We start from the raw sequence: 24,616 nt of genomic DNA on the forward strand, positions 1-24,616 counted from the left end.
TTCTTTTCACACAATGTACTGATTTTTATGTAAATTATTGTAATATGTTTTATATTTAATGGACGTTTGTTTAATAATTGGCAAGAAATCCAAGTTAATTAAAAAGGATAACATATAACAAGCACATATGAGAGTGGTGATCTCTTAGGAAATTACTCCGTTTCAAGCTCTGTCCAAAACGAAGATCACATAATTTAGATTGTGATTATACTCTTATCATTTGAAGCACCATTACTTCCCTTGAACAATTATTTCATCTTGTCTAACCATATAAATGTTATATCTGATATCCATTCCACATGTTTTATGTAGCACACAAAGTTTGAAAAATTAAGGCCAAAGTATTAAATTTTGACGTAAAAAAAAAAAAAAAAATCAAAAGTAACAAGTACCATAAACGTGGTTATTAATTAGGGTGGAGTTAATTATGCATGTCAATGCATTAAGTTATTGACCAGAATGGAGGCTTTGCTCTTTCCTCACAAATCACACCACATTACAATTCACACCTAACAAAAAATCTCTTCTCCAAGTCCAAAACATTCTTTGAGCGAGTTAGCATATAATGTTTACCATTTATTCATATATAAAGCTTGTCTATCAAAAATTTGACCATATAGAATGAATTCACCTCATCAGAAGCCGTGCACAAAAAACAAAAATTGACCCGAGAGTCTATAAATACATTGATTTAAAAGACATTTAATTAGTTAATAAAGGTTACAATAGTGTATGGGCCAAAATCGTATTGGGCCTGGCAAGGTCCAATAATAAAATAAACATCTCATGGCCCAATGCCTTAGCCCAATTCTGGTTGGGTTTACGCTTAAATCTAACTTATGAACTGACCACTATATGAGTTAGACTATCCTACGAGCTAAGCTAAATCGGATTCCAACCCATTAGCCCACAGAGTCCAAAACGAAGAATTGGAATCTTATTTACTTTCTACTTTAGTCAAGATCCTGAATCTACTTGAAGTGGTAAGCCTAATCTGATAAAGGCAGGGGATAATGCTTCCTTCCTAATTGAGACTTATCTACCAAGTAGGACTTAGAGTTCTACTTTGACACCAACCTCCTAGGTTCACTGTAAAACCAACGTTTACAACTAATATGTAGCCCAAAATGTAATTGGCACAATTACTTATCCAATTATATTAATGGAAAGTAAGATAAAGCAACTATTATCATTAGTCTTTATTGCTTAGTACCTAACCAGAATTATAAAAACTATGGGTCCGTTTATTTTATTATTTTGGATAGAATTTTGGGAATAATATTGAGTAATTCAATAGGGGAGTATTACGAGATAAAATTTAAAAATTTACAAAAAAAAACCCACTAGATTTGCTAATTTAACTAAACACCCCAATATATAAATTTTTTGTAAATGAGTGACAAAAACACCCCCACCCACCCACAGTGCCAGATTCCAACCACCACCGTCGGAATCTGGCCGGAAAATGGTGTTACGACGCAGACCGGTTGGATCTGGCTGGTAAGGCGTTGAGATGGCCTTTTCCTGTCATATCCACCACAGATCTGGCCGAAAAAGGTCAGATCTATGGCCAAATCTGGCCGTCGACGATCAAAAAAGTCCAGATCTGGCTGTCAGCTACGGCCAAAGATACGGCCATCAAATCAGTAAATTACCGGCCAGTCCTGGTCGTTTGTAGGCCGTTGTGACAGATTCCGGCTACCACCGATGGTGGTTGCCAGAATCTAGCAAGTATGGGTAGGTGTGGGTATTTTTGTTAATTTTTAAATTTTTTCTGGAGGTATTTAATGAAATTAATAAACTTAAGGGGTCTAAAAATAATTAAAAAAATATACTAATATTTCTCAAATAACAAAACAAACAATATTTTGGGAATAAAATTGGGAATATGGGTAGAAATAATGTAGTCAACAGAGCCTATATTATTAAAAAAATTGATAATAATTTATCAGCACATATGCTATATAATTATAAACTAAGAATAAAAATTAATATATTAAAACCCTACCACAATGATCTCAATTATATATATATTATAAAAAAAAAATTGATAATAATTATCGAGCACATATGCTATATAATTATAAACTAAGAATAAAAATTAATATATTAAAACCCTGCCACAATGATCTCAATTATATTTATATATTACCGGCTAATTTATAAAAATGACATTCAAATTTCAATTGGAATCTTGACTCCCTAATATAATATTTTGATCATGCAAAAATTTTCTTCTCTAACTTTTGTGGTTGGAAACAGCATAAAATTCTGTCCAAATTGGAACCCAATTCCTTATCTCTGCAAAAATCTCATAAAAAGTTTTCAGATGGTCGATATTTGCAAATTTCAGACATAAACACTTACTGGAAACAACCAGTTGACTAAAACAAGAACAGTATTTTACTAATTTGAAGGTTCTAAAATGGGGTTTTCTTTGGTGGGTTCATTTGGTTCTCATGTTTGGTTGAAGAATTCTTGTCATAAGACTGTAAAGTTCAAACTTCAAATGGGAAAAAGAGGTTCAGTGTTAAATTTACTTCAAAGTTTGATTGTTGCCCAGGAAGAGCTTCAGCTTTGCTCTGTAAGCGTGAGGTGGTTCACTTTGAAGAGAGAACAAGCCCTCTTGAGGTAAACCCAGTTCTTAGTTTCTCTAAAGTTTCTAATTTTTCAAATTCTTTGTTTATTCAAGCTTCTACGTTTTGAGATTTGTTATATGATAAGTGTAGATTCATAAGATTTGAATTGCCAGTTGCACTGTAGAAGTAGAAGCTAAGAGTTTAATTGAACGATTGGGAGAAGTCATATTGAGGTGGAGCAGCCGGACTATTTAATAAGAACTGATTTGTTTGATTTACATTTGCCTTTGCGTTTGTAGTATTTAGTTTTGATCTGATTCAACAAGATCTCACAAGGATTGAATATGGCATGCTGTTGGAATTCACATTTAGCATCTTGTCTCCCTTTTGCTTTCTTAATGGGAGAGGAAAAAACCTCTTGAAGATTCATTATTGCTGGTTTTCCACATTTAGGTGCCATCCTGTTGGTCGATTTACTTTATTCTCACTGTGTCACTTAATTATGAATATATGTCGTGCATCACTGTGTCAATAAACATGGGGGAGCTATTTCTCTAAATTGGGTTTATTTTTTGAAAGGTCAGAAAAGAGATAGAACAATGCTACGAACTCATACACCGACTGGGGAGGGGAGTTGTGTACTTGGGTTCTTCAAGGATGGGACCTGATCATCCACATCATGTTCAAGCTCTGGAGTTGAGTAGAGAGGCAAGATATCTCATATTATCATTTTCTCAAATTACTTTCAAATCAATATTTTGTTAATTATGTATGTGTAAAGAGCTTGGAATGGGATGCATGGCGAACAAACATAAGGTGCATTATTGAATAAAATTGTCCTGATGTCTGAGATTTTCCCCATTGGTTTCTTTGATTTTTGACTGCCACTGTAGCTGAGCAGATTGTTAGCCTCCTGGACTGCACCACGTGGTCGGGGGTTGGTCCTGGGCTCATGGATGCTGTGACCAAAGGTGCTATGCAAGCAGGAACAATAACACTACGGGCATCGAAAAAATTACACCGAAATTCTGTACCGGCCTACGTGTAACGCGCGTCTGAATTTTTTCATAATTTTTTTATAGTGAACGGCCGTCCATCAAATTTGGACGACCGTTCACTCACATGGACGCCCGTCCATATTATATGGACATGCGTCCATATACAAGAGACGGGCGTCCCCATTTAAAGGACGCCCGTCCATAAATAAAATACAATAAAAAAATTTGTAAAACATTATGGACGGCCATTCATAGGTTGTGGACGGTCGTCCCTTAATTTTGGACGGGCGTTCACAAATACGGGACGCCCGTCCAAACTTAATTTGTTTTAAAAAATAAAATAAAAAATTTGGACGCCCGTCCATAATTTATGGACGGGCGTCCCTTAATTTGGACGGGCGTCCATTCCAATGGACGCCCGTCCATACTTTTAATAAAAAAAAAAAAAATTTAACAAAATCTCGTTTTCTGTTGCAAAACATCTTCGTCTTCATTCCCCATCTCCTCTCTTTTTCCTTGTGTTAAACTGATTTATGGCAGTGGCATCTTTTGGCTTAACAAACCTCTCTCTTATTCCTCCTACTTCTGCTTCGACTTCCTATCCCTTTCAAAGGTCCACACAAGAAAGGAGGGTTTTCTGTGGCGCTTTGAAGACTAGGTTTGGTTCTTCCAAGGGTGTCTTAGAGCGACCCGCTTTTGATCAGTCTCAGTTTGACCCATTTACACAAGTGTTAGAGAGGTATTTTTTCATCTGAATTCGCTTCTCTATCTCAAAAAATGCAATAAGGTGTTTATTTATTACTACGAATAATTTAGAGACTATAGAGGTTTAATGTGTCCAGTTGCAGTTACTTGTCTATTAGCATAATCATTGGTGGGAACGCTGATGCAATTAGACAGATTTTGGTTGACACCATGGATTCTCATTTATCAAAAGTTCAAGTTTTATATTTTGGGAACATATGGGTTTTGTCAACAATTCATCAAATGTCACTGGAGGTTAGGTTTTAACTGATTAAGGATTGTTTTCAAAGCTGATCTTATAAACCCTAAGGTTCATGAGAGATTGAACTGATATGAGGTAAACTCGGAAGTTTTGGGAGAAAACCAACACAATTTTGTCTTGGTGTCTACTGGTGCATGTTATCTAGATGGAGAGAGAAATGGACTGCACACTGGCAATGAAGATGAAGAAAAGAGAGACACCACAGTCATTATTTGAGGCAGTGAAATGGACGCACAATTGGCAATGAAGACAGAAGAAAAAGAGAGGAGATGGGAATGAAAGACGAAGATGTTTGCAACAGAAACGAGTTTTTGTTAAATTTTTTTTTATTAAAAGTATGGACGGGCGTCCAAATTTATTTTATTTTTTTAAAACAAATTAAGTTTGGACGGGCGTCCCGTATTTGTGGACGTCGTCCAAAATTAAGGGAAGGCGTCCACAACTATGAACGGCCGTCCATAATATTTTACAAATTTTTTTATTATATTATTATGGACGGGCGCCTTTAAATGGGGACGCCCGTTCCTTATATATGGACGCCGTCATATAATATGGACGGGCGTCATAGTGAGTGAACGGCCGTCCAAATTTGATGGACGGCCGTCACTATAAAAAATTATGAAAAAAATTCCGAAGCGGTTACACGTAGGCCGGTACAGAATTTCGGTGTAATTTTTTCGGTGTCCGTAGTGTATGAAGAAGGAAAGCCAGTTGGTGGACTTAAAATAGATAAAGAAGCAGGTGAATGGACAGCCTCTAAATTTCATCCCTACCTACCTTCAGAATCATATCTGACTTGCAGGTAATATTACTATTGCTGCAAATTTTACCGACATGTCTCACAGGTTTCTAAGTTGTATGTACTACAATAAAAAATGTAGGTTTTTCTCTGCAAGAAAGCATGGTATGGTGGATGCTGCAGTTAGGAATAGTAGCTCTGTTAGAACTGCAGTAGTCGTTCTCCCTGGCGGGATTGATACACTAGATGAGATGTTGTACTATTATTAATAAACAAATCATGGTTGCTTTAATGAAATGAAATTGTGAGATGTCATTCTTCCTTTTTCACTTTGACATTTCACCCTTTCATAATCTAAATCTCCACCACCATGCATGTGCTAATCCACTCATTATCTATTTTATTTAATTACTGTAATTTATGTTATTAACCCTGCCGACTCTTTTAGGTAAACAATCTTAATGTGTAAACTATAAATTAGCTTAAATTTAACCGGGGTGTTCGAGGTCAACTTGCGTACAGCTCGAAAAATCTTGTGGTTCATTCTGAACACCTTATAAGTCTAAATGATCAAATAAATCATAAATATGATAGGTGGTCTCAAGATTCGAACTCAAGAAATTAATCAGAAGAGCAAACCTTCTTAATTGCTAGACTAACCCCTTGGAGTTAAAGTACACTTTAACTACACTTATCCATGATGAGTCCTTGAACCATCCCCACTTGATTTTGATTATCGTTAAATAAAGGGATATGTTTGAGTAATGTCAACAATTCCATCGAATACGGTGCTAATAACACAGACTAATGTGTACTAAATTAATATAAAAAATAAAGTGTGAAAAATGCATCTAGAAGGCCAAAAAACCCAACATTCAACATACAATCAATTTGGTCTCATAACGATCACAAATCCAACAAAGCGTTTCATAATTCAAATCATACATTGTATTGTAATAGTATCGAAACAAAACAATCCTAAAATCAGAGAAAACAACAATCAAATCATATTTTCAATGTCTTATTAATAATCCAATTACTCAAAGTTTAAGTAAAGAAAACTATAGCCTGAATCCTGGTCTCGCCTTTGCTTAACAGGCAACCGGTGCTCAGCCGCTCATAGTGGTGTCGACGGAGGCTGGGGAAGGTGAACGGTTGCTGCCCATGATGGAAAACAAGTCCCCGGTAGCTGGAGTGGTTGTTTTGTGGATGAGGGAGAACCAAGGAGAGCTGGGAAGTTGAACGGTTGGCTAAAGACGAAGAGACGCGTCGGCAGCCGAGGATTCTGGCGGTGGTTCACGGTGGCGGATGGTGAAAGACAAAAAGTCGCCGGAAAAACGAAGAATCGTGGCGGCGCAATTGGTGATGAATGGAAACCGCGGCGNATTGTTCTACCGGAAAAGCTTGTACAAAAATCCAACTAAAATCAAGGATTTGCACATTAGCACACACAATGTCTTACTAAAAATATATTTAAAATAAAGCGAAAATAAAAGCTTTTAATCTCATCTTTTAAGAGGAGATAGTCGTCTAATAGATTATTTATTTTATTTTTTTCCCCCCTAAAAGAACTCTAGCTAGTAAGAAATTCTGTCCCAGTAGCCGTAGTTTTGAAAATCATGGTATGAATAAGGCACCATTGGAGGCCTTTGAGGATAGAAATTATGATGATGCAAAGGCACGGGATGGTGGTTGTGCCAGTAACTTGAAGGGGGCTCCATTGGTTGATAATAAGCACTGCCATTGCCATAAGTGATTCTGTTTCCAGTCATGACCCAACAGAGGTCTGCATATTTTTCTGACCTGAGCTTCTTCAGAAGTTTACTCGGATTTGCTTTTCCTGTAATATACGCCATCCCTTCCTCTACATTTATGTTGTATGATGCACCTAAAAAAACATTTGGTTAAAAAAACGTAATAGCCTGTTTGATATAGAATTTAAATATAGATCTTCATGGTTGGAATGGGATAATAAAAGGGAAGTTTACCCTTGATTTTCCTGAGAATTTTCGTCATGGATTTGTACCATCCAGGATCAGAGGTGTCTACTTTCAAGCCACATGTCTGCATATGTAGATATACCCATCTTCCATATTAAAACTAATGAGAAAAAAAAAATATTAAAACAATAATCAAATGCATATTAGAGTAAGTGTCTTACCATTTTTGCATCACAGTTTGAAGAAAACATTCTGGTGTTTTAAAACAAGGTGAGAAGCTGTTTGGCAGAGGAGGAAAATGTAAGCTGGTTGTTTTTAAGGGTTTTATAGAGTTGTGTTTTTGTGTTCCTCAATGTACAACATAGTTAGGTTAATAAAGATTTTTAGATTCTTTTTGGATATTCTCCATTCAGTTGACTGTAATATTCTTTTTCCTATTTGGGATAACATTCATTTAGGAGTTTCTGAAGAATTTAGTTCCATATGTTATATATACATATANAACATCAACACAACACTCAATCAAACAATTAATAACAAAACCAACTCGATTAAGGGCAAAAGAGGAAACAATAACAACGTACCTCAAGCGGGGCGTTACAGAAATTGAAGAGCGAGGAGAGGAATTCTGAGAGTTGGTCTTGAGTTAAACCGAACCCATAGTGGCAACGCTTTTAATATTGTGTTTTAGTTAGCAATTTATTTGATGCTTTTTAATTTCCTGCAAGTAATTATTTTCCTTAGTTTTAATCAATCATTTTGCCAATTTCTCTTTCGTTAACTCAAACATACATTAGGTCATTAGTCTTGCTCTCTATGGATTCGACCTTGCTTATTGCTAACTACGGTATTTAGGTTTAATTTTGTGGTCGTGACGACCGGTTCAACAAAATTTTGGCGCTGCTACCGGGGAGCAACGTGCTTTTGATTTTTTGTGTGTTTGGGTTGTAAATAATTTAAGTTTAATTTTTTGTTGTGTTCTTTAATTTTCATTAGGACAATTTAATTTGCGTTTGTTTTTATTTTGCAGGAAGATCGCAATTGGGGTAACGTGGCAGTGTGTCATGTGCATCAAAGTTTAAGCGTGACCCGATTGTGATATTTTCTAATCTTTTTAACTTTAGTTCTTGTTAATCAGTTGTGTGATGTTTGCATGTTTCGTGTTCATTTAGTTTGCATGTTTGTATTAGTTTTGCATATTTTGTTTTTATTTCACAGGATTTAGTTTTTGATTTTGTAATAATTTCTTTTTGTTTGACTGTTAGTTTTAGTTTGTTTATTGTGTGGATTTTTTTTTTAGGGTGTTATCATATTTAGCTTTATTTTTCTTTATGTGTGGTTTTTGAATTTGCTTTTAGTTCTTTTTCATTCTCTTTTTCTTTTAATTTTAATGTTGCGGTTGTTGGTGGAACCTTTGGTACACTTGTGATGAATGCTTGGTAGAAAGTTGTATCAACCAATTTTAGTACCCTTGCATTTGAAAATAGAAAGCACGTAGGATGGATGATAATTTGTATCCCATGCACAACTATCTAGCTTCTAGGATTCCTATCATAGGGTAGCCGCCACCATGATAGGATTCCTATCATGGTGGCATTTATGAGTTTTCTCCTTTGGACGATGTAGACTCCAAGTTGGAGTCTTTAGCCTATCAATTTGACACATTCATATCCATGCAAGGGCAAGCTTCTAGGCAACCACCTCTCGGTAAGACAAGTTAGGATGTCCTTTCGATGCCTTCAGACCTTTTAGCTATTGAGTACACATTTGAGGAACCAGCTCCGTACACTTTTGAGGAGAAAGTGCAAGATGCATAAGGTTTCCAGAGACAGAATGATCCGTATTCGAACACATTTGATAGTGAGTGGCATAACCATCCTAATTTTGCATGGAAGTAGGAACAATCTCATAATGTCTCCCACAATATGCCATATAGTTCTTCCAATCAACAGGGCAATTATTGGGACATGTATTCGGTCCAACCACCTGCCCAACCTAGGATCCCACCTCCCGTCCAACAGCCTACTCCAGTGCCCAGTTCATTGGAATCAATGATGGCTCAAATGCTCCAAACCATGCAAGAACAAAAAGATGACATGAATGCTAGCGCCGAAAAACGTTAATTTTCTGGCGGGTCTTCCAGAAAATGGTGGCAGAAATGGGATCCGAAGGTACCGATGGAAAGCTCTGGTGATGGGGAGTTCAGATCAGGTCCTGGGGAGGTAAAAGGTCACCAAAAAATGAGCAAAATCACATCGGGAAGTTAAAGAGTCGTCAGATCAAAGTGATGGATCTCGCCAGAAAAAGAGATCGACGGCGGAAATGTGAGGGGAAGTTGATGGGGTTATGGGCAGCACAAAAGAAGCTCAATCGGCATCGGAAAATGGTGCAAACTCTGGTGGAAGATGAAGAGTCATGGCGTGGAAACGGTGGGTCTTCGCCGACTTGCGTGAATGACAGTGGAGGATGGTTGGTCAACGTGAGAAGGTGAAGCGTCGCCGGCCTGGAAGATGAAACGTCGCCGGCCGGCAACCAAATTCCAGCTATGGGTGAAGTCCCTAGCGGCTGGCTCTCCCTTTTGTGACCTTTCACCTACAATATGTGGTAAATTTCAATTTGGTCCCTACATGATTGAAAAGTGATAAAATAAACCTCTTGAAACATGACATTTTACCCCCTAAATAGTATAAATGAGACAAAATCACCCCTAATCCATAAACCACAACCCAATATCAACTCACACCATTTCCAAATTCATCCCAAATATGCTAAATTAGTAAGAAAAACTCAAAATATGATTTTTATACATAAATTCATAATTTCTTTTAATTATCTCAATATAACTTCAATTCAATTACATATGGGATCTTTTTATTAACAAAATAGAATCACTTTCATGACTCTAACAATTATACAATTGCTTGGAAAAGTTAGCCTCCGTTAACAGAGTAGACTCCAAGTCAACTATTAATACCTTCAGAATTCAATTTGGAGAAGTGGCAAATCGTTTGCAGAAAAGAATTTTATTCAAGAGTAATTCATAGGAAATGAACTCGAGATAAGGCAATCACTATACTAGGCTGTCCTTTCATTTTCAAGAGTCTTTATCTTTGACTACATTATTAAATTCAAGTAATGTGAAACATTTTGGCCTTTTTTATCCTTCAGTAGATATCTAGCATTAAAACTTTGAGAAGTTGCGTGGAAAAGTTCACCTCCAATGAAGATTTCAAATTTTCCAGCGTGTCTTAAATTCAATGTGGAAAAGCAAGACCTCAGTTTTCTGCATTTAACTGGAAATTTAGGCCCAGGTTCAACACAGGCATCACAATTTCAGAGATTGGATTAAGAATTATATTTACACTTTGATAATATTCAGCTATGTACAAGTCTTTCACAAAAATTGGGATAGTCTGAGCTGTCTGTACGTTGGTGTAAACTTATTCTTGATGTTTGGTTGATAATGAACTAATTTCTACTTCAACTCTGGATACGAAAGTTTGTTCATCACCATTAAATCATCAAGAAATTAAGAATGATTTTAAGAATACGTCAATACCATCTGGAATGCTTGGAGCTTGAAGTTATTATAAAGTAAATAAAAGTATCATGGGCGACATGTCATTTCATACTTCAAAGACAGCTACAACTTTTCATCCATCCAATTAATGTCAATGGTTCACATTAATAAAGTATGTAGACTCCAAGTCATATCCTATTCAGCTGATCCCATTAAATATATTCATCCATGGAACTTACAGTACACATTTAATTAGTCAATAAAGGTTACAATAAAAAACTATCGAAGTTTTAATTGAATTTTCTAACCCCTCCTTCAAGTTTAATATATCATTGAAGTGAAAGAATGATGGAGAAATGCTAGCAGTACTTGCTTATTTAACCTCTCTGTTATGTCTTCTTCTTATCACACTGTTAGCCCAAATCAACAAAAGCTTGATCAATGGCTGAAATCACGGGTGTTAACCAAAATCAAGCAAAGGTTGATCAATGGCGGAAATCAAGTGTGTTAATTCCTAACTAGAGAGACACAGAACAACCTCAGGTCTGAAGACTAATAGTATATCTTCTGTTTGAAGACAACATCATTTCGTTGATCCATTCTTTTGCGTGTTTGCAAAATTATACTTTAAATTACACCTTCAATCGCACACACACAAGAACTAGAGTTCCCACATGTAAATTTTTTGTGGAGAAATCAATGGACTCAAGTGATATTTACAAGTTATATTGATTTGATTTCACTGTGGGTTCCATGTACTTTTGTTCTACAAGTATGCAAATATGCTTGACGTTATATCTGATATCAATTCCACATGTTTTACGTGGCACACAAAGTTCGAAAGATTAAAGCCAAAGTATTAAACTTGATAACTAAAAAAAAAAAAAAATTAAAAAAAAAAAGTTAAAGTAAAAAGTACCATAAACGTGGTGATTAATTAGCGAGGACTTAAATTTAATTATGCATGTGAATGCATTAAGTTCTTGACCACAATGGAGGCTTTGTTCTTTCCTCACAATCTATAATTTAGTCAATAAGATAACAATAGAAAACTATAAAAGTTTTAATTGAATTTTCTAACCCCTCCTTCAAGTTTAATATATCATTGAAGTGAAAGAATGATGGAGAAATGCTGGCAATACTTGCTTACTTAACCTCTCTGTTACGTCTTCTTTTTTTCATACAATGTGCTGATTTTTATGTAAATTATTGTAATATGTTTTATATTTAATGGACGTTTGTTTAATAACGGGCAAAGAATCCAAGTTAATTAAAAAAGATAACATATAACAAGCACATATGAGAATGGTGATCTCTTAGGAAATTATTCCGTTTCAAGCTCTGTCCAAAACGGAGATCACATAATTTAGATTGTGATTATACTCTTATTTTTGAAGCAGCATTACTTCCCTTGAACAAGTATTCCACATGTTTTACATAGCACACCTAAAAAAAAATCTCTTCTCCAAGTCCAAAACATTCTTTGAGCGAGTTAGCATATAATGTTTACCATTTATTTATTTATAAAGCTTGACGACATATTGTCTATCAAAATTTTAACCAACAACAGTCATGCCTTCTATAAATTTTCTATAGATTGCCGTTCATATTTTATAAAGTTGTGTAATATTTGCTCAGTTTGTTGAGAAATATTCCTAGTGTCCGATTCTAATTACTTTAGTTATCTACTTTGTTTCAGGCCCTTGTTTCAATTTCAATTCAAATTATAAGTCAAAGAGAAAGTTTGTTTATCACCATTAAATCACCAAGAAATTAAGAATGATTAAAGTACAAGGAAAATACCTGGCACTAGAAGCTATCTATGAAGTAAATAGAAAGTATCATGGGCGACATTTGATTTCATACTACAGAAGCAGCTACAACTTTTCATCCATCCAATTAATTCCAATGGTACACATTAATAAATTTTTTTGACTCTAAGTCAAATCCTGCTCAGCTGACCCAATTAAATCTATTCATCCATGAAACTTCTCATGAATGACCAATTTAATTGCTCAGCTTATCCAGTTCATCTGTAATAGAAGTTTGAAAAGTAGGACCTTACAGTATTTTCCATGTAAGTATCAAGAAAGTCTTACCGTTGATTTAAAGGACATTTAATTAGTCAATAAAGGTTACAATAGTATATGGGCATTGGGCCTAACAAGGTCTAATAATGAAATAAACATCTTATGGCCCAATGCCTTAGCCCAATTCTGGTTGGGTCTATGCTTAAATCCACCTTGTGAACTGACCATTATATGAGTTTGGCTATCCTATGAGTTAAGCTAAATCAGGTTCCAGCCCATTAGCGCACGACAGTCCAAAAAAAAGAATCGGAATCCTATTTACTTTCCACTTTAATCAAGATCTTGAATCTACTTGAAGTGGTAAGCCTAATCTGATAAAGGCAAGGGATAATGCTTCCTTCCTAATTGAGACTTATCTACCAAGTAGGACTCAGAGTTCTACTAGGATACCAACCTCCTAGGTTCACTATAAAAGCAGGGGCAAACCCTTTCATGAGGCATTGAGAAATAACCCACAACACCTAGCTCTCAAAGTTCTTGATAGCAAGAACTGCTGCCTTTCCCTCTGTAAAGTTTAGTTTCGACTAATTTTACCACTCTCAACCACCTTAAAGCTAGGCTTCAGCCACTTTGTGTTAGTCCAATCCTAGCCGCATTATTTTGGTAACCCTTCCTGCTCTCAGCCATCACTAAAATACCTTCAACCTCATTAACTTGAGCGTCGAAATGCCTATGGCAGACACCACACCGGTGTGACCAAAGCCTTCACGTTTTCTTTTCCTCTTTGTGCAAGTCCATTAGATTGTCAATGGCTCAATTCTCATAGGATTCGTCCCTTCCGAATCAACCTTAGATTTTACAGTCTACAGTTTGATGCCTATTATGGGGCCCTGACAATTATTCGATTCGAAACGACCTACTCCTTTTGTTCTTACTCTCTCTGTTCAGCCATCATGATTGGAAGCACCAAAACCCCCATGCCTGATGTCAAGGCTCAGATTACGGTTCTTATTGCACTTGTGCAAGAGAGCAACAACAAGTACCAGACCCTAGAAGCTCAAAGCGCTGCTATCTCTGCGAAAAATCAAGCCCTTCAAGACAAGGTAAACCAATTCGACTCCTTAGATTGGACATTGAGTCAGCAACATGCTTCCTCATCTTGCCTTCCGTTCAACCTAGACAACTATTCACCACCCCAGATCATGGAATCTTGACAAACCAATCCCATCTCCACTCGGCTCCAACCACCACAATGCCCCTAGCCAAGACGACCCAAGTAGATGCCACTCCACCCATCATCCTCTCAGCCACAGAAGCACTCACCCACACTACCCCACTCCAACAATACGAACTAAACACATCCTTCACCCACCCGCAAAAACAGCCCTTGCATTCGGTAGTTGCACCATCCCACCATTCCCTCTCGTTCGACTCGACCATACATGTCAAACCCGCCGTGTTCCCTCACTTCCAAAACACAAGTCTTTACACCCCCCATGGCAACCCCTCTTGAACAAGCTTTAGCCAAGCAACTATCCGAGATGGAAACCATGATCCAATGCATCCTTGGTATGCCCATACCCCTCAAGAAGATTCAACCCCAAAGCTATGCTAACTCACCCTTCGTAGATGACATAGCCCTCATAGAGATGCCTCGCAAGTTCACATTCCCCAACATGAAACTCCATGACGGAGCCATTGACCTAGATGACCATATAGCTATATGCCGCGAAAATATGGAAAGGGAATATTACTGCAAAGATCTTTTAATTTCCTACAAAGAGCTATGTGCAAAGATCTTTTCCTACAGAGAGCTATGTGCCACGACAACGAACTTCACCCTCGAAAATCTGCTGGGCGAAGGAGGCTTTGGGAGGGTATACAGAAGGAACCTTGAAAATCAATACCTGCTTGCTTACTTCTTTTCACACAATGTGCTGAGTCTTATATTTTTATTTTTGTACTATCAATTCACGATAATAATTCTAAGTTTACTATTTGAAAGCCTTTTAAAGCCAATTATAGATATAAAATTACCTGGAAATTAATGTTACCTTAAAAAGTAATGCAAAGAAAATCTACTCTATTACATACAAAAGTGCCGGAATTAAATTGTAATCTCCTCAACCACCCCTGCGGTAGTAAATGTGAATGAGAATATTATAAAGGATATGATATATAAAGCTTTGATTTGTAGTGGAACCCAAGTTAATTAAAAAGGATAATATACAATAGCTTGCTCTGATTCTTCTAATTAACAATCACATATGAGCATGTGATCTCTTACGAAATTATTCTGTTTTGTTTTAAGCTCTATTCAAAACAAAGATCAAAGAATTCAGATTGTGATTTTACTCTTATCATTTGGGCCGGTTGAAAGTCATTGTCTAGTAAAATGTATTAAAACTTAACGTTGGATATTGCAGTAGTGAGGGATCAACGGGATTATAATAACATGCTATTTATAGCATCCATCATCCATGGAACTTCTCATGAATGGCCAATTTAATTGCTGAGCTTATCCAGCTCATCTGGAACTGAAGTCTGAAAACTAGGACCTCATAGTATTTTCCTCGTAAGTTTTTAGGAAAGTCTTACCGCTGATTTAAAGGACATTTAATTAGTCAATAAAGGTTACAATAGAAACCTATCAAAGTTCTAATTCATTTATCTAACCCCTCCTTCAAGTTTAATATATCATTGCAGTGAAAGAATGATGGAGAAATGCTGGCAACTTCCTTACTTAACCTGTCTGTTACGTTTACTTCTTATCCCACTGTTAGCCTAAATCAAGCAAAGCTCGATCAATGACTAAAATCAAGGGTGTTAGCCAAAATAAAGCAAAGTTCGATCAATGACTAAAATCAAGGGTGTTAATTCCTATCTAGAGAGACACAGAACAACCTCATATCATAAGACTAGTAGTATATCTTCTGTTTGAAGACAACATCATTCCATTGATCCATTCTTTTATGTTTTTGCAAAATTATACATCAAATTACACCTTTAATCGAGCACACACATGAATAGACTTCCCACATTTATTGTACCTCATCATTTGATAATTGAAGTACATAAACTGACACAGCTTCACACAAAGTTTTACTATCACCTTCTTACAACACTGTAAAACATGTAACTGAGGAAGTCCAAGAAATCACAATATATAAACCTCCATCTTTTGATGATTAATAAAAGACCCATAAAACTTCAGAAGCCAACCACAAATCCAAGCTCCATGCTTACATAGAACCAATCCACTTCATCTCCATAATCATCTTTGTGGTCAGGTACAGGTACTGAAATAGTATTGTCAGTACAATTTGGAAGTGGAGGTCCAAAAGTTTGTTGCCAATATTGTGGGATGCATCAAAGTTTGTCTTTTGATTTCTTTGTTTCACATAGTCCCCTGTTTCAAGCTCTGTTCAAAACAGAGATCAAAGAATTTAGTTGAAAATTTCTCCATTCTCTGACATGCTTTACATCTCACTGTTTATAATTATAACCTGTTACGTACGGCATGGACACCAAGTAATGAGGACAATATTTATAGCTCTTATTTTTCTAACTTCGTCCTTCTTTTTCAATATCTCATGCTTATATCATGGAAATGCGTAGAAAATTGGTAACAACATTTCGGTGGATCAAACTCGCAGGTTGTAAGAGCACCACTTATGACTTAATTATGATAAATCAATTGGTGAAGACCAACTAACACTTGCATATTAGCGGTCCCTTCAGGTTTCTTTTCCGGTATCTTTGTCTTTGTTTTTGTTGAAACAGTGATATTTTGCTGGAAATATAACTGAAATTCAGTTTGTTTTGAAAAAACCTNGGTTAAAACTATAAGAGGCTTAATGTTTTCTCTAATATTGCTTCCACAGTTCCACCCTCTTTCTGAAATTACAACAGTAGAGTGGTTGCAACCTAAAAGTACAGTTGTCTTCTACTCTCTTTTTGCCACTAAAACATCAGGCTAGACCCCACGCACAATTTTAAATTACATAATAATTCACCACTGTTATTTCATTCAATATCTCTCCTCGTTCTTGTAAAACAGGCAATATAAATTAATGCCTCGAGACTATGGATGAAAGCTATGCACATCCTCTTAATTCCCCCTTACCAGTGGATAGGGTCATCTCAAGAACATTTATGACCCTAAGCAAGAATTACTTTGAGGGTCTTCTAATAATATAAGTGTATATTAAAAAAAAATTATTTCAAATTTATTTTCTTGCCTTTTGAGATAAAAAATTACTAGGAGAGGTGGACAGCAATCGGCAGGCTAACAAGGTTAGGTTGGTGGGGTGTTTTGGAGAGTAGATGTTGGAGAAGTGATGGGTGGTGAAATGGGTGATTTCCAATGCCAAGATTGATAAGAAAAGGGTTGAGAAGTCACGGCCCAAAATGTATCGGTGGTCGACGATTGGCAGAGTAAACGGATGAGGTATGATAGGGGTTTTGGTGAGAGGGCTGAGGGGAGGAAGATGGTGGTGTCGGGAAAGGCCAATAATGTTGGGTACATGTCGAAAAGGATGGAAATGGCTATCTTGTGGTGGAGTTGGGTTGCGAGATTCATCAAAAATTAGCCAAATCGAGGGCTATCAAGGTTGAGAAATGATAAAATGATGATTTCGATCGATTTTGGTGAGAAAATCGACCGAAATCAACTCCAAACCACTGGCGGTAGAAGAGGGCTAGAGATGATTTATGTGAATGTCAAATTTTGGGATTGAATTGGGGATGAGTAATTTGAGATATATAAATGACCATTTTAGCATTTTATTGTTAAAAGAGATTCAATGTATTAATTTAAGGGTATAAACTGGAATATATGAAACTAGAGATACAAACTTGCTATTTTATCAAACTTTGGGTGAGAATATATGTAAAAAGTTTATAATAAATTTGGGCTTTTTTTTGGGGGGCCCCTTGACTTGATAAGAAATTATGAACCATTTTCATTTTGAAAGATATTAAAAAAAAAAAAAAATTATAAAAAGTTTGGGCCCATTTTTTGGGGGCCCTAGGCAGGTGCCTCACTTGCCTACCCTTAAGCCGGCCCTGATTGCACCATGCTTTCCACCTGCAACGTCACCTGCTCCTCCTGTCTCAGTAACTTGCTACTGGTACCTCAAGTTGCAGTAGGGTTACTGTAATGCTACAGCATGACTACCGTGCCTCAGGTTCCAGTGGTGTCATCGTGATGTTCATTGCAACCGTAATGTTACTAGAACCTGAGGCACCAGTAACATTACCGTGATGGTACATTGCAACAGTAACGTACAAGTGTCTTGAGGCACAGTAACCATACAGCGATGGTGCAGCATAATGGTAACGTTACTGGTGCCTCAGGTTCTGGTAACATTACTGTGGTGATTCATTGCAACAGTAACGTTACCATGAAGTACCAGTAACGTTACCGTGATTGTACATGGCAACAGTAATGTTACAAGGATGGTGCAGCACAATGGTAACGTTATTGTAATGGTTACCGTGAAGTAGCAGTAAAAACCATTCTGGATTACTTCTGAAGAGTGTGATGGAGGGATCTTGGAAAGAGTTTTGTTTGAATAGCTAGCCCTGGTATATAAATTTTAAATATATGTTTTAAGTGTGTCAAGAGGAATAGCTGGATGTTCATGGACAAAAAACTGGAATTAGTTCTGAATACTATCAACATAACTGCAAGTGATAGAGCTGTGAAGAAGATAAAGTTGCTGGTAGAATCGGAAATATATGTTTTGATCCCTTTCATGTTTTAAAATCCTTATTGTTTGATAGCATTATAAATAAATATTAAAGCAGAATAACAAAATCACTTTGTTCCATGGCCCCTTGTTTCAAGCTCTGTTCAAAACAGAAAACCTTTTAGAAGCCAATAGATCTTTTTTTTTAATGTAATCATCCAATGATCATTAATCAATGACTTTAAGTACATAAAAGGATATTGATTCAAACATTAAATAACACCCATATTCATTTCAAAAGCTGCCTAAGAAATGATAATGCACAAATTTAAGTCCTCTGATTACAAGTTAAGGACTAATTACAATCCACAAAGTCATCATAAATCCAATAGTCATGGTCATGCACAGCAAGCCCATTTCATGTTAATTGGCTCCAGCATGAGAAGTCACAATACAATTTTTTGGCAGTGGAGGTCCACAAAGTTAATTGCAAGCAAGATTTAAGATTTGTAGAGAATCCAGGTGACAAATTTCTGCTTGTAAAACACCATTAAACTTATTTGAATGAAGATTGAGAATCAATAAGCTGGAATGTTTCCAGCAAACTCATTTTCACTGATATCAACTTCTAGTAACTCTGTACAATTTTTAAGACACATTGGTATTGCTCCAAATAGGTTGTTTTCACGACGGTGTAGCGATCTAAGAGAATTTAAAGTTCCAGTTGAGGTTGGAAGGTTAACAGAAAATTTATTGTTATCGAAATTCAAGCTTGTCAAGTGTTTCCAATTCATCCAGCAATCTGGTAATTCTCCATCTAAAAAGTTTTCTCTAAGGACTAACTTTTCAATCAGGTTCTTTGACTCATTCATCCCATAACACAAGAAATGGATGATTGAACCTGACAAACAAAGCATTACTGGAAAGATTGAGTGCATACAGACTGGAAGGTATAAGAGGCAATGGACTAGACAAATTGTTTAAGCTCAAATCTAGTAAATTAAGTTGGGTTAACTCAGTCAAATTCGGAATGTTCCTATAGAGTTGGTTCTGAGATAGATTATATAGATATATTGGAAAGAAAATTCAAATAACTAAATTGGAAGAGAATCTGAAATTCCTGAGTCTGATATATCTATATAAACTAAATCCTTCTGTGTATGGAGCAATAATGGAAATTGAGGCCTTAAATGACAAGATCTCAGTCCTAATAGTTGGAGTTTAAAAGGAGGGATCCCCTGAGGATTGACTTTCAATCTAACAGGATTTCCAGATACATAAAAAAACATACAATCTTTTGAGATTTGCAAAATGGACTTCAGAAATTTTCCTTTCAGTTTTGTTATATGAAAGATTGCAACGATGAAAGTTCTCCTAATTAAAGATGAGATAGGACCAGAAACAGAATTAGAAATGTCAAATGCTTAAATTGTCCAAGTTGATTTGTTGACTGACCAAAAAGTTGGTTCTCACTCAAATCCAGAAACTTTAATATAATATCCAGGACTTGAGAAATCTCTTGGTTCAGTTTGATANAAATAAAAAAATTATAAATAATAAATATGAGAAGTAGTGGTTGGTAGAATTAGAGAGGTGATGTGGAAAGATTAGTCATTAATTAATTAGTTGATTAGAGTAATTGGGCTGACTAAATTGACTCATGATGAATTTAGTTTTAATTAATTGCATAAATACTAAGTTTGTTATATATATATATATATATATATATAGATGGATTGATTAAACAAATTAATAATGCATGAAAAATTAATATATGCCTTCATAGTCACGAAAGCATGCTCCTTTATTTTTAGCTTTTCAATTAAAAGTATTACCTCTCTCTCTCTCTCTCTCTGTGCTTTCCACTTTTTTTTTTACCTCTTTATATTCCTCACTTTGAATCCAATCCATTCAAACCTTGGTTTTCAGACATTCAAACTGGCTCATAGATTTTCAGAGAACCAAAACTAAAAAGAAATTACCACTACTATATATTAATATATATAATAACATATAGTTTACATTATTGATTATACTAATAGATATCTTTTCTTCTTATATATTTAATCACTGTTCAGATAGGTTTCTGGGCTTTGTTTTTCTTTGAAGTTTCTGCAGCAAGCCATCCTCCCTCCATCATCTCCACAAATCTGGATCTGATTAGAGAAGTATTTTTAATTAAGCTATTGATTTTTACCAAGTTTTAATGCATTTTGATCGTATCAGAGATATCACAGTGAAGAGAAAGAAACTGTTTAAACAAATTTACAAGTCATCTCACTAACACTATACCAGTAGTGTGCTGTATTAGGCAATTCTGGGTTTGCATCTTTCTATATATCTTGTGCATATTTGTTGAAGAAAACCGTTTATATTTTCTCACAGATCTTCCTTTGTATAAAGGAGAGGTGAAATTCTAGTTTCACAGTTTGAAAACTTTGCTTTGCTTTTTTTTTTTTTTTTTTTTGGGTTATTTATTTCTGAGCTTGAAGAAAAGATCGATATATTGGCAATGTCTGGGTTGGAACCGAGTCCAGGTTCTCGCTATGTTCACCAGCTTCTGCAGCTCCAAAACCAGACGGATGCCAGAGAATCACCGGAGCAAGAACAAAGAAGCAGTCATGATTCCGATGCAGCAGCCACCAGTTCAGGTGGAGGAGGCACTGGTTCCGGCCGCAGGCCCCGTGGGCGTCCCTCGGGTTCAAAAAACAAGCCCAAGCCACCAATTATCATCACTCGGGACAGTCCAAACGCGCTTAGATCCCACGTTCTTGAAATTTCAGCTGGCTCAGACATAGTTGATGTTGTGTCAAACTACGCTAGGCGCCGTGGACGGGGTGTTTGTGTCCTCAGCGGAACGGGAACGGTTACTAATGTGACGTTGAAGCAGCCGGCTGCTCCAGCCGGGAGTGTGATAACACTACACGGGCGGTTCGAGATTTTGTCCCTCACGGGGACGTCACTGCCACCTCCGGCGCCGACAGGAGCGGGTGGCTTGACTATATATCTGGCGGGTGGACAGGGACAAGTGGTGGGAGGGAGCGTTGTGGGGCCTTTGATGGCTTCAAGTCCGGTGGTTTTGATGGCGGCATCATTTGCAAATGCAGTTTATGATAGGTTACCACTTGAGGAAGAAGAATCACCAGGGCAGGTTCGGCCAGCTGCTTCCCAGTCATCGGGAGTGACAGGTGGTGGAGGGCAATTGGGCGATGGAGGAAACGGCGGAAGTAATTCCGGTGGAGGTGTTCCTTTCTATAATTTGGGAGTGAATATGGGAAATTATCCTCCTTTCCCTGGTGATGTTTTTGGTTGGGGTAGTGGCACTGCAGCTGGTAGTTCTACAAGGCCACCATTTTAATTGTAAGTTTGAAGAAGAACAGCAGAAGAAGAATAAGGAGAAATCAAATTAAACTTGTCACTGAGAACCGCTGTAGAGATCATAAAGTCCTCTAAAATTAAAGCTAAATGAAGAAATTTTAAATAGGAATACTGAAGATCATGTACGTAGGGTTGAAGCTTCTGAATCAGTAAGTTCCAAATTCATATGTACAAAATATTATTCTGACATTTTTAATTTTGTTTATTTTCTGTTGATGATCTATATATATATAGCCTCTGCACCAATGTCTTCTTCTTCTTCTTCTACCAGTACCGCATTTATACATAACTCTTATCATTTTATATTTTGGTTTTGTAATCCTCTACGCAGTAGCAGTAACAGTAGCTCCACTTTGCCCTGTGCTGACTAAACGTTACAGAAGAAGAAGGGCTATAGGAAAGGAAAGTTCTAATGTCAGTTACGAAATGGCCTGGTAGAATTGAACACTGTTTCTCAGTCAAATCTCTTTTGTTGTTGAAAAGATTCTAATTAAACCACCATCTTGGGCAGAAAAGAAAAACCCTAATTCCAAAAAGCGGAAAACAGATGTTGGTATTGGAACTATTGAATCAAAACATTGAAACTTGAAAAATTAGTATGCATGGATGGGTTGGGTAGTGCTTTGTCTCTTTTGCTTCTTCAATTTTACTTAGTCATTGCTTTGCTTGTAGTTAGCATTACCATTAGGGTAAGTAAAATAGTAAAGGGGCCAACATGGGTTCCTAAGTTCGAGTCCCTCAAATACTAATAGGGGTAACTACTAAAAGAATTTACCCGATCATTCAATTTAGGACTTCGGGGGATTAGTTGAGATGCATGCAAGTTGACTGGACACACCTCTGGTCACCAATATATATATAATTAATTAGTTGCATTAATAGTGCTCTTCTTAGGTTTTACCTTTTTGTTTCTTAGCCTATTTCTATCTCCCTCCCCATTGATTATCTCAAATTCACTGTCTTGACTTAATGGAATAGATTAAGAAGTTAGAACTTATAGTTATATAAAATTAAATTCCATGCCATTCATGATCCCTTTACCAATTAATTTCTTTTAGTAACCATTATTGGGTGGTCTGAGGTAAAAGAGCAAAAAGATATTTCATGAGCTTTTATATTCGAGTCTCTTCAACCACTAATAAGGATGACCACTTGGGCTCTTATCCAGCCGACGGTTCCAAGATCTTGGGAGATTAGTTGAGGTATGTACAAATGGACTTAAAAACCTCCAATGATAAATAAATAAAAATTCTTTTAGTCAAGTAGTGTTATCTGGTATGCCATTAGGCAATACATTAACTTGTTAATTCTTCTCTAATAATATATATTCTCTTGATCTCTTCAAATAGCAAGTATGCAATTGATAGTTAACACCAAAAATACTATTGTTTAGCAAAATTATATATGCTTGGATTCCACTCGTACGTTTTTCTTTTTTAATCATTGAAGGTGTCTGAGCTAGTTTGCTAGCATATATATATGAATCCTTGAATTAATTTTCTTAAATATGGAAATTAGTTAAAAAGCTAATTAGCAAGCGTTTTTGATGGCCATGAACAAATGAATATACTTTAATTAATATAGTGGTTGTAATTGAAAATGTTACATGTTACACTTTGTAAAGAAAATAATAATGTAGATGAGTTAGCTATTTTGAGAAAGACAAGGGCAGAAAAAAAAAAGCATGGATTGATCAATGGTGAAAAAAAATTCATGGACATGGAAGAAAGTGTTGAAATAACTGTCACTGCTTTCAAACAATCTCCTTAAAATTCATAACAACACAACCATGTATCAGACTTGGTCTCTCACCATTAAATAACTTCTTTTCTTTCAATATTATTTCCAATGTGCCTTCCCATTCCCAATTTTGTCCCCGCCCCTAAGAATATGGTGGAACAAGCTTTCATCATCAGCTTGAATCCTGCTTCCATTATGCATCTTCACTTATATTCTTCAACCTCAATTTAATTAATCATGCTATTACATTTTCATCACTCTGCAACATATAATTGTAATTAATGAACAAACTTTTATTTATACAATGGCTTCTCTAACTTCACAAACATCAAAGAAGGTAAGAAATGGTGGGAGTTCTAAGGATTCTCCCAGCGGTCGCAATTCAACAAGTGGACAAACTGTAAAATTTGCAAGAAGAACTTCAAGCGGGTTGTATGTCAGTCTGTCGAGAGAAGATCTTGATATGTCTGGTGAAATATCAGGAGATTACATGAATTATACTGTCCACATACCTCCAACTCTTGACAACCAGCCCAAGGATTCCTCTGTGGTTGTCAAGGCTGTGTTGGTTATATGAGCATGAATGTGGTTATATGGGAGAGAAAAGATGATGAACAAGTGAGAGAAAAGAGTTGTAATATTTGCATTACAATAAACTGAAAGTTATAGCAGAACTTTATACATGTACAGACATTATTGCACCTAACCATTAAACATATTTTAGTCCAAAAATCATCCTAACCATACATTCTTAGCAACTCTGATTACATCACATTAATTTGATACAAAGTTGACAACCAAATACATGCTAAATTCACCAAAATACATCACTTCAGCATGCCTGCAGATCAGCTATGTGAACTGCTCCAGACCAGCTTTCAAACTTCAGCCTTTTTTCTTTTGCCACCAGAACACAGCTCTAGTTTAATCTAAAATATTGTTTCAAGCAAAATATCACTCCTTTGAACACTCCTACTTGATATTTTTGCTTGA

The 24,616-nt window shown here is 36.2% G+C and overlaps 3 protein-coding genes and 1 pseudogene across 3 annotated transcripts; 3 read left to right on the forward strand and 1 right to left on the reverse strand.

Moving 5' to 3' along the window:
• The first annotated feature begins 2,149 nt into the window (after window positions 1-2,149).
• Window positions 2,150-3,474, forward strand: LOC116107749 (annotated as a pseudogene).
• Window positions 3,378-5,591, forward strand: LOC116107776. The gene is made up of 4 exons (XM_031394072.1): window positions 3,378-3,395; window positions 3,481-3,565; window positions 5,286-5,385; window positions 5,465-5,591. The coding sequence occupies exons 1-4, from the start codon at window positions 3,378-3,380 to the stop codon at window positions 5,589-5,591; spliced, it is 330 nt and encodes a 109-aa protein (XP_031249932.1).
• A 1,200-nt stretch (window positions 5,592-6,791) lies between these two features.
• On the reverse strand, window positions 6,792-7,503 carry LOC116107745. Its single transcript, XM_031394038.1, has 3 exons — window positions 7,484-7,503; window positions 7,311-7,386; window positions 6,792-7,210 (listed from the first exon to the last, which is right to left on the reverse strand). The coding sequence occupies exons 1-3, from the start codon at window positions 7,484-7,486 to the stop codon at window positions 6,900-6,902; spliced, it is 390 nt and encodes a 129-aa protein (XP_031249898.1). The 5' UTR covers window positions 7,487-7,503; the 3' UTR covers window positions 6,792-6,899.
• A 12,971-nt stretch (window positions 7,504-20,474) lies between these two features.
• LOC116107757 (AT-hook motif nuclear-localized protein 25-like) lies at window positions 20,475-21,920 on the forward strand. Its single transcript, XM_031394050.1, has one exon. The coding sequence runs from the start codon at window positions 21,018-21,020 to the stop codon at window positions 21,861-21,863; it is 846 nt and encodes a 281-aa protein (XP_031249910.1). The 5' UTR covers window positions 20,475-21,017; the 3' UTR covers window positions 21,864-21,920.
• The last annotated feature ends 2,696 nt before the right edge of the window (window positions 21,921-24,616 follow it).

This window comes from Pistacia vera, unplaced genomic scaffold, assembly GCF_008641045.1.
Source record: "Pistacia vera cultivar Batoury unplaced genomic scaffold, PisVer_v2 Contig548, whole genome shotgun sequence".
Lineage (NCBI taxonomy): Eukaryota > Viridiplantae > Streptophyta > Magnoliopsida > Sapindales > Anacardiaceae > Pistacia > Pistacia vera.

Coding starts and splice junctions, on each gene's coding strand:
- LOC116107776 (XM_031394072.1), top strand. Junction 3,566..5,285: donor CAAAGGTGCTATGCAAGCAG/GAACAATAACAC, acceptor TGTATGAAGAAG/GAAAGCCAGTTGGTGGACTT. Junction 5,386..5,464: donor GAATCATATCTGACTTGCAG/GTAATATTACTA, acceptor TAAAAAATGTAG/GTTTTTCTCTGCAAGAAAGC.
- LOC116107745 (XM_031394038.1), bottom strand. Junction 7,211..7,310: donor AATTCTCAGGAAAATCAAGG/GTAAACTTCCCT, acceptor ATGTTTTTTTAG/GTGCATCATACAACATAAAT.
- LOC116107757 (XM_031394050.1), top strand. CDS start 21,018: ATGTCTGGGTTGGAACCGAGTCCAGGTTCTCGCTATGTTCACCAGCTT.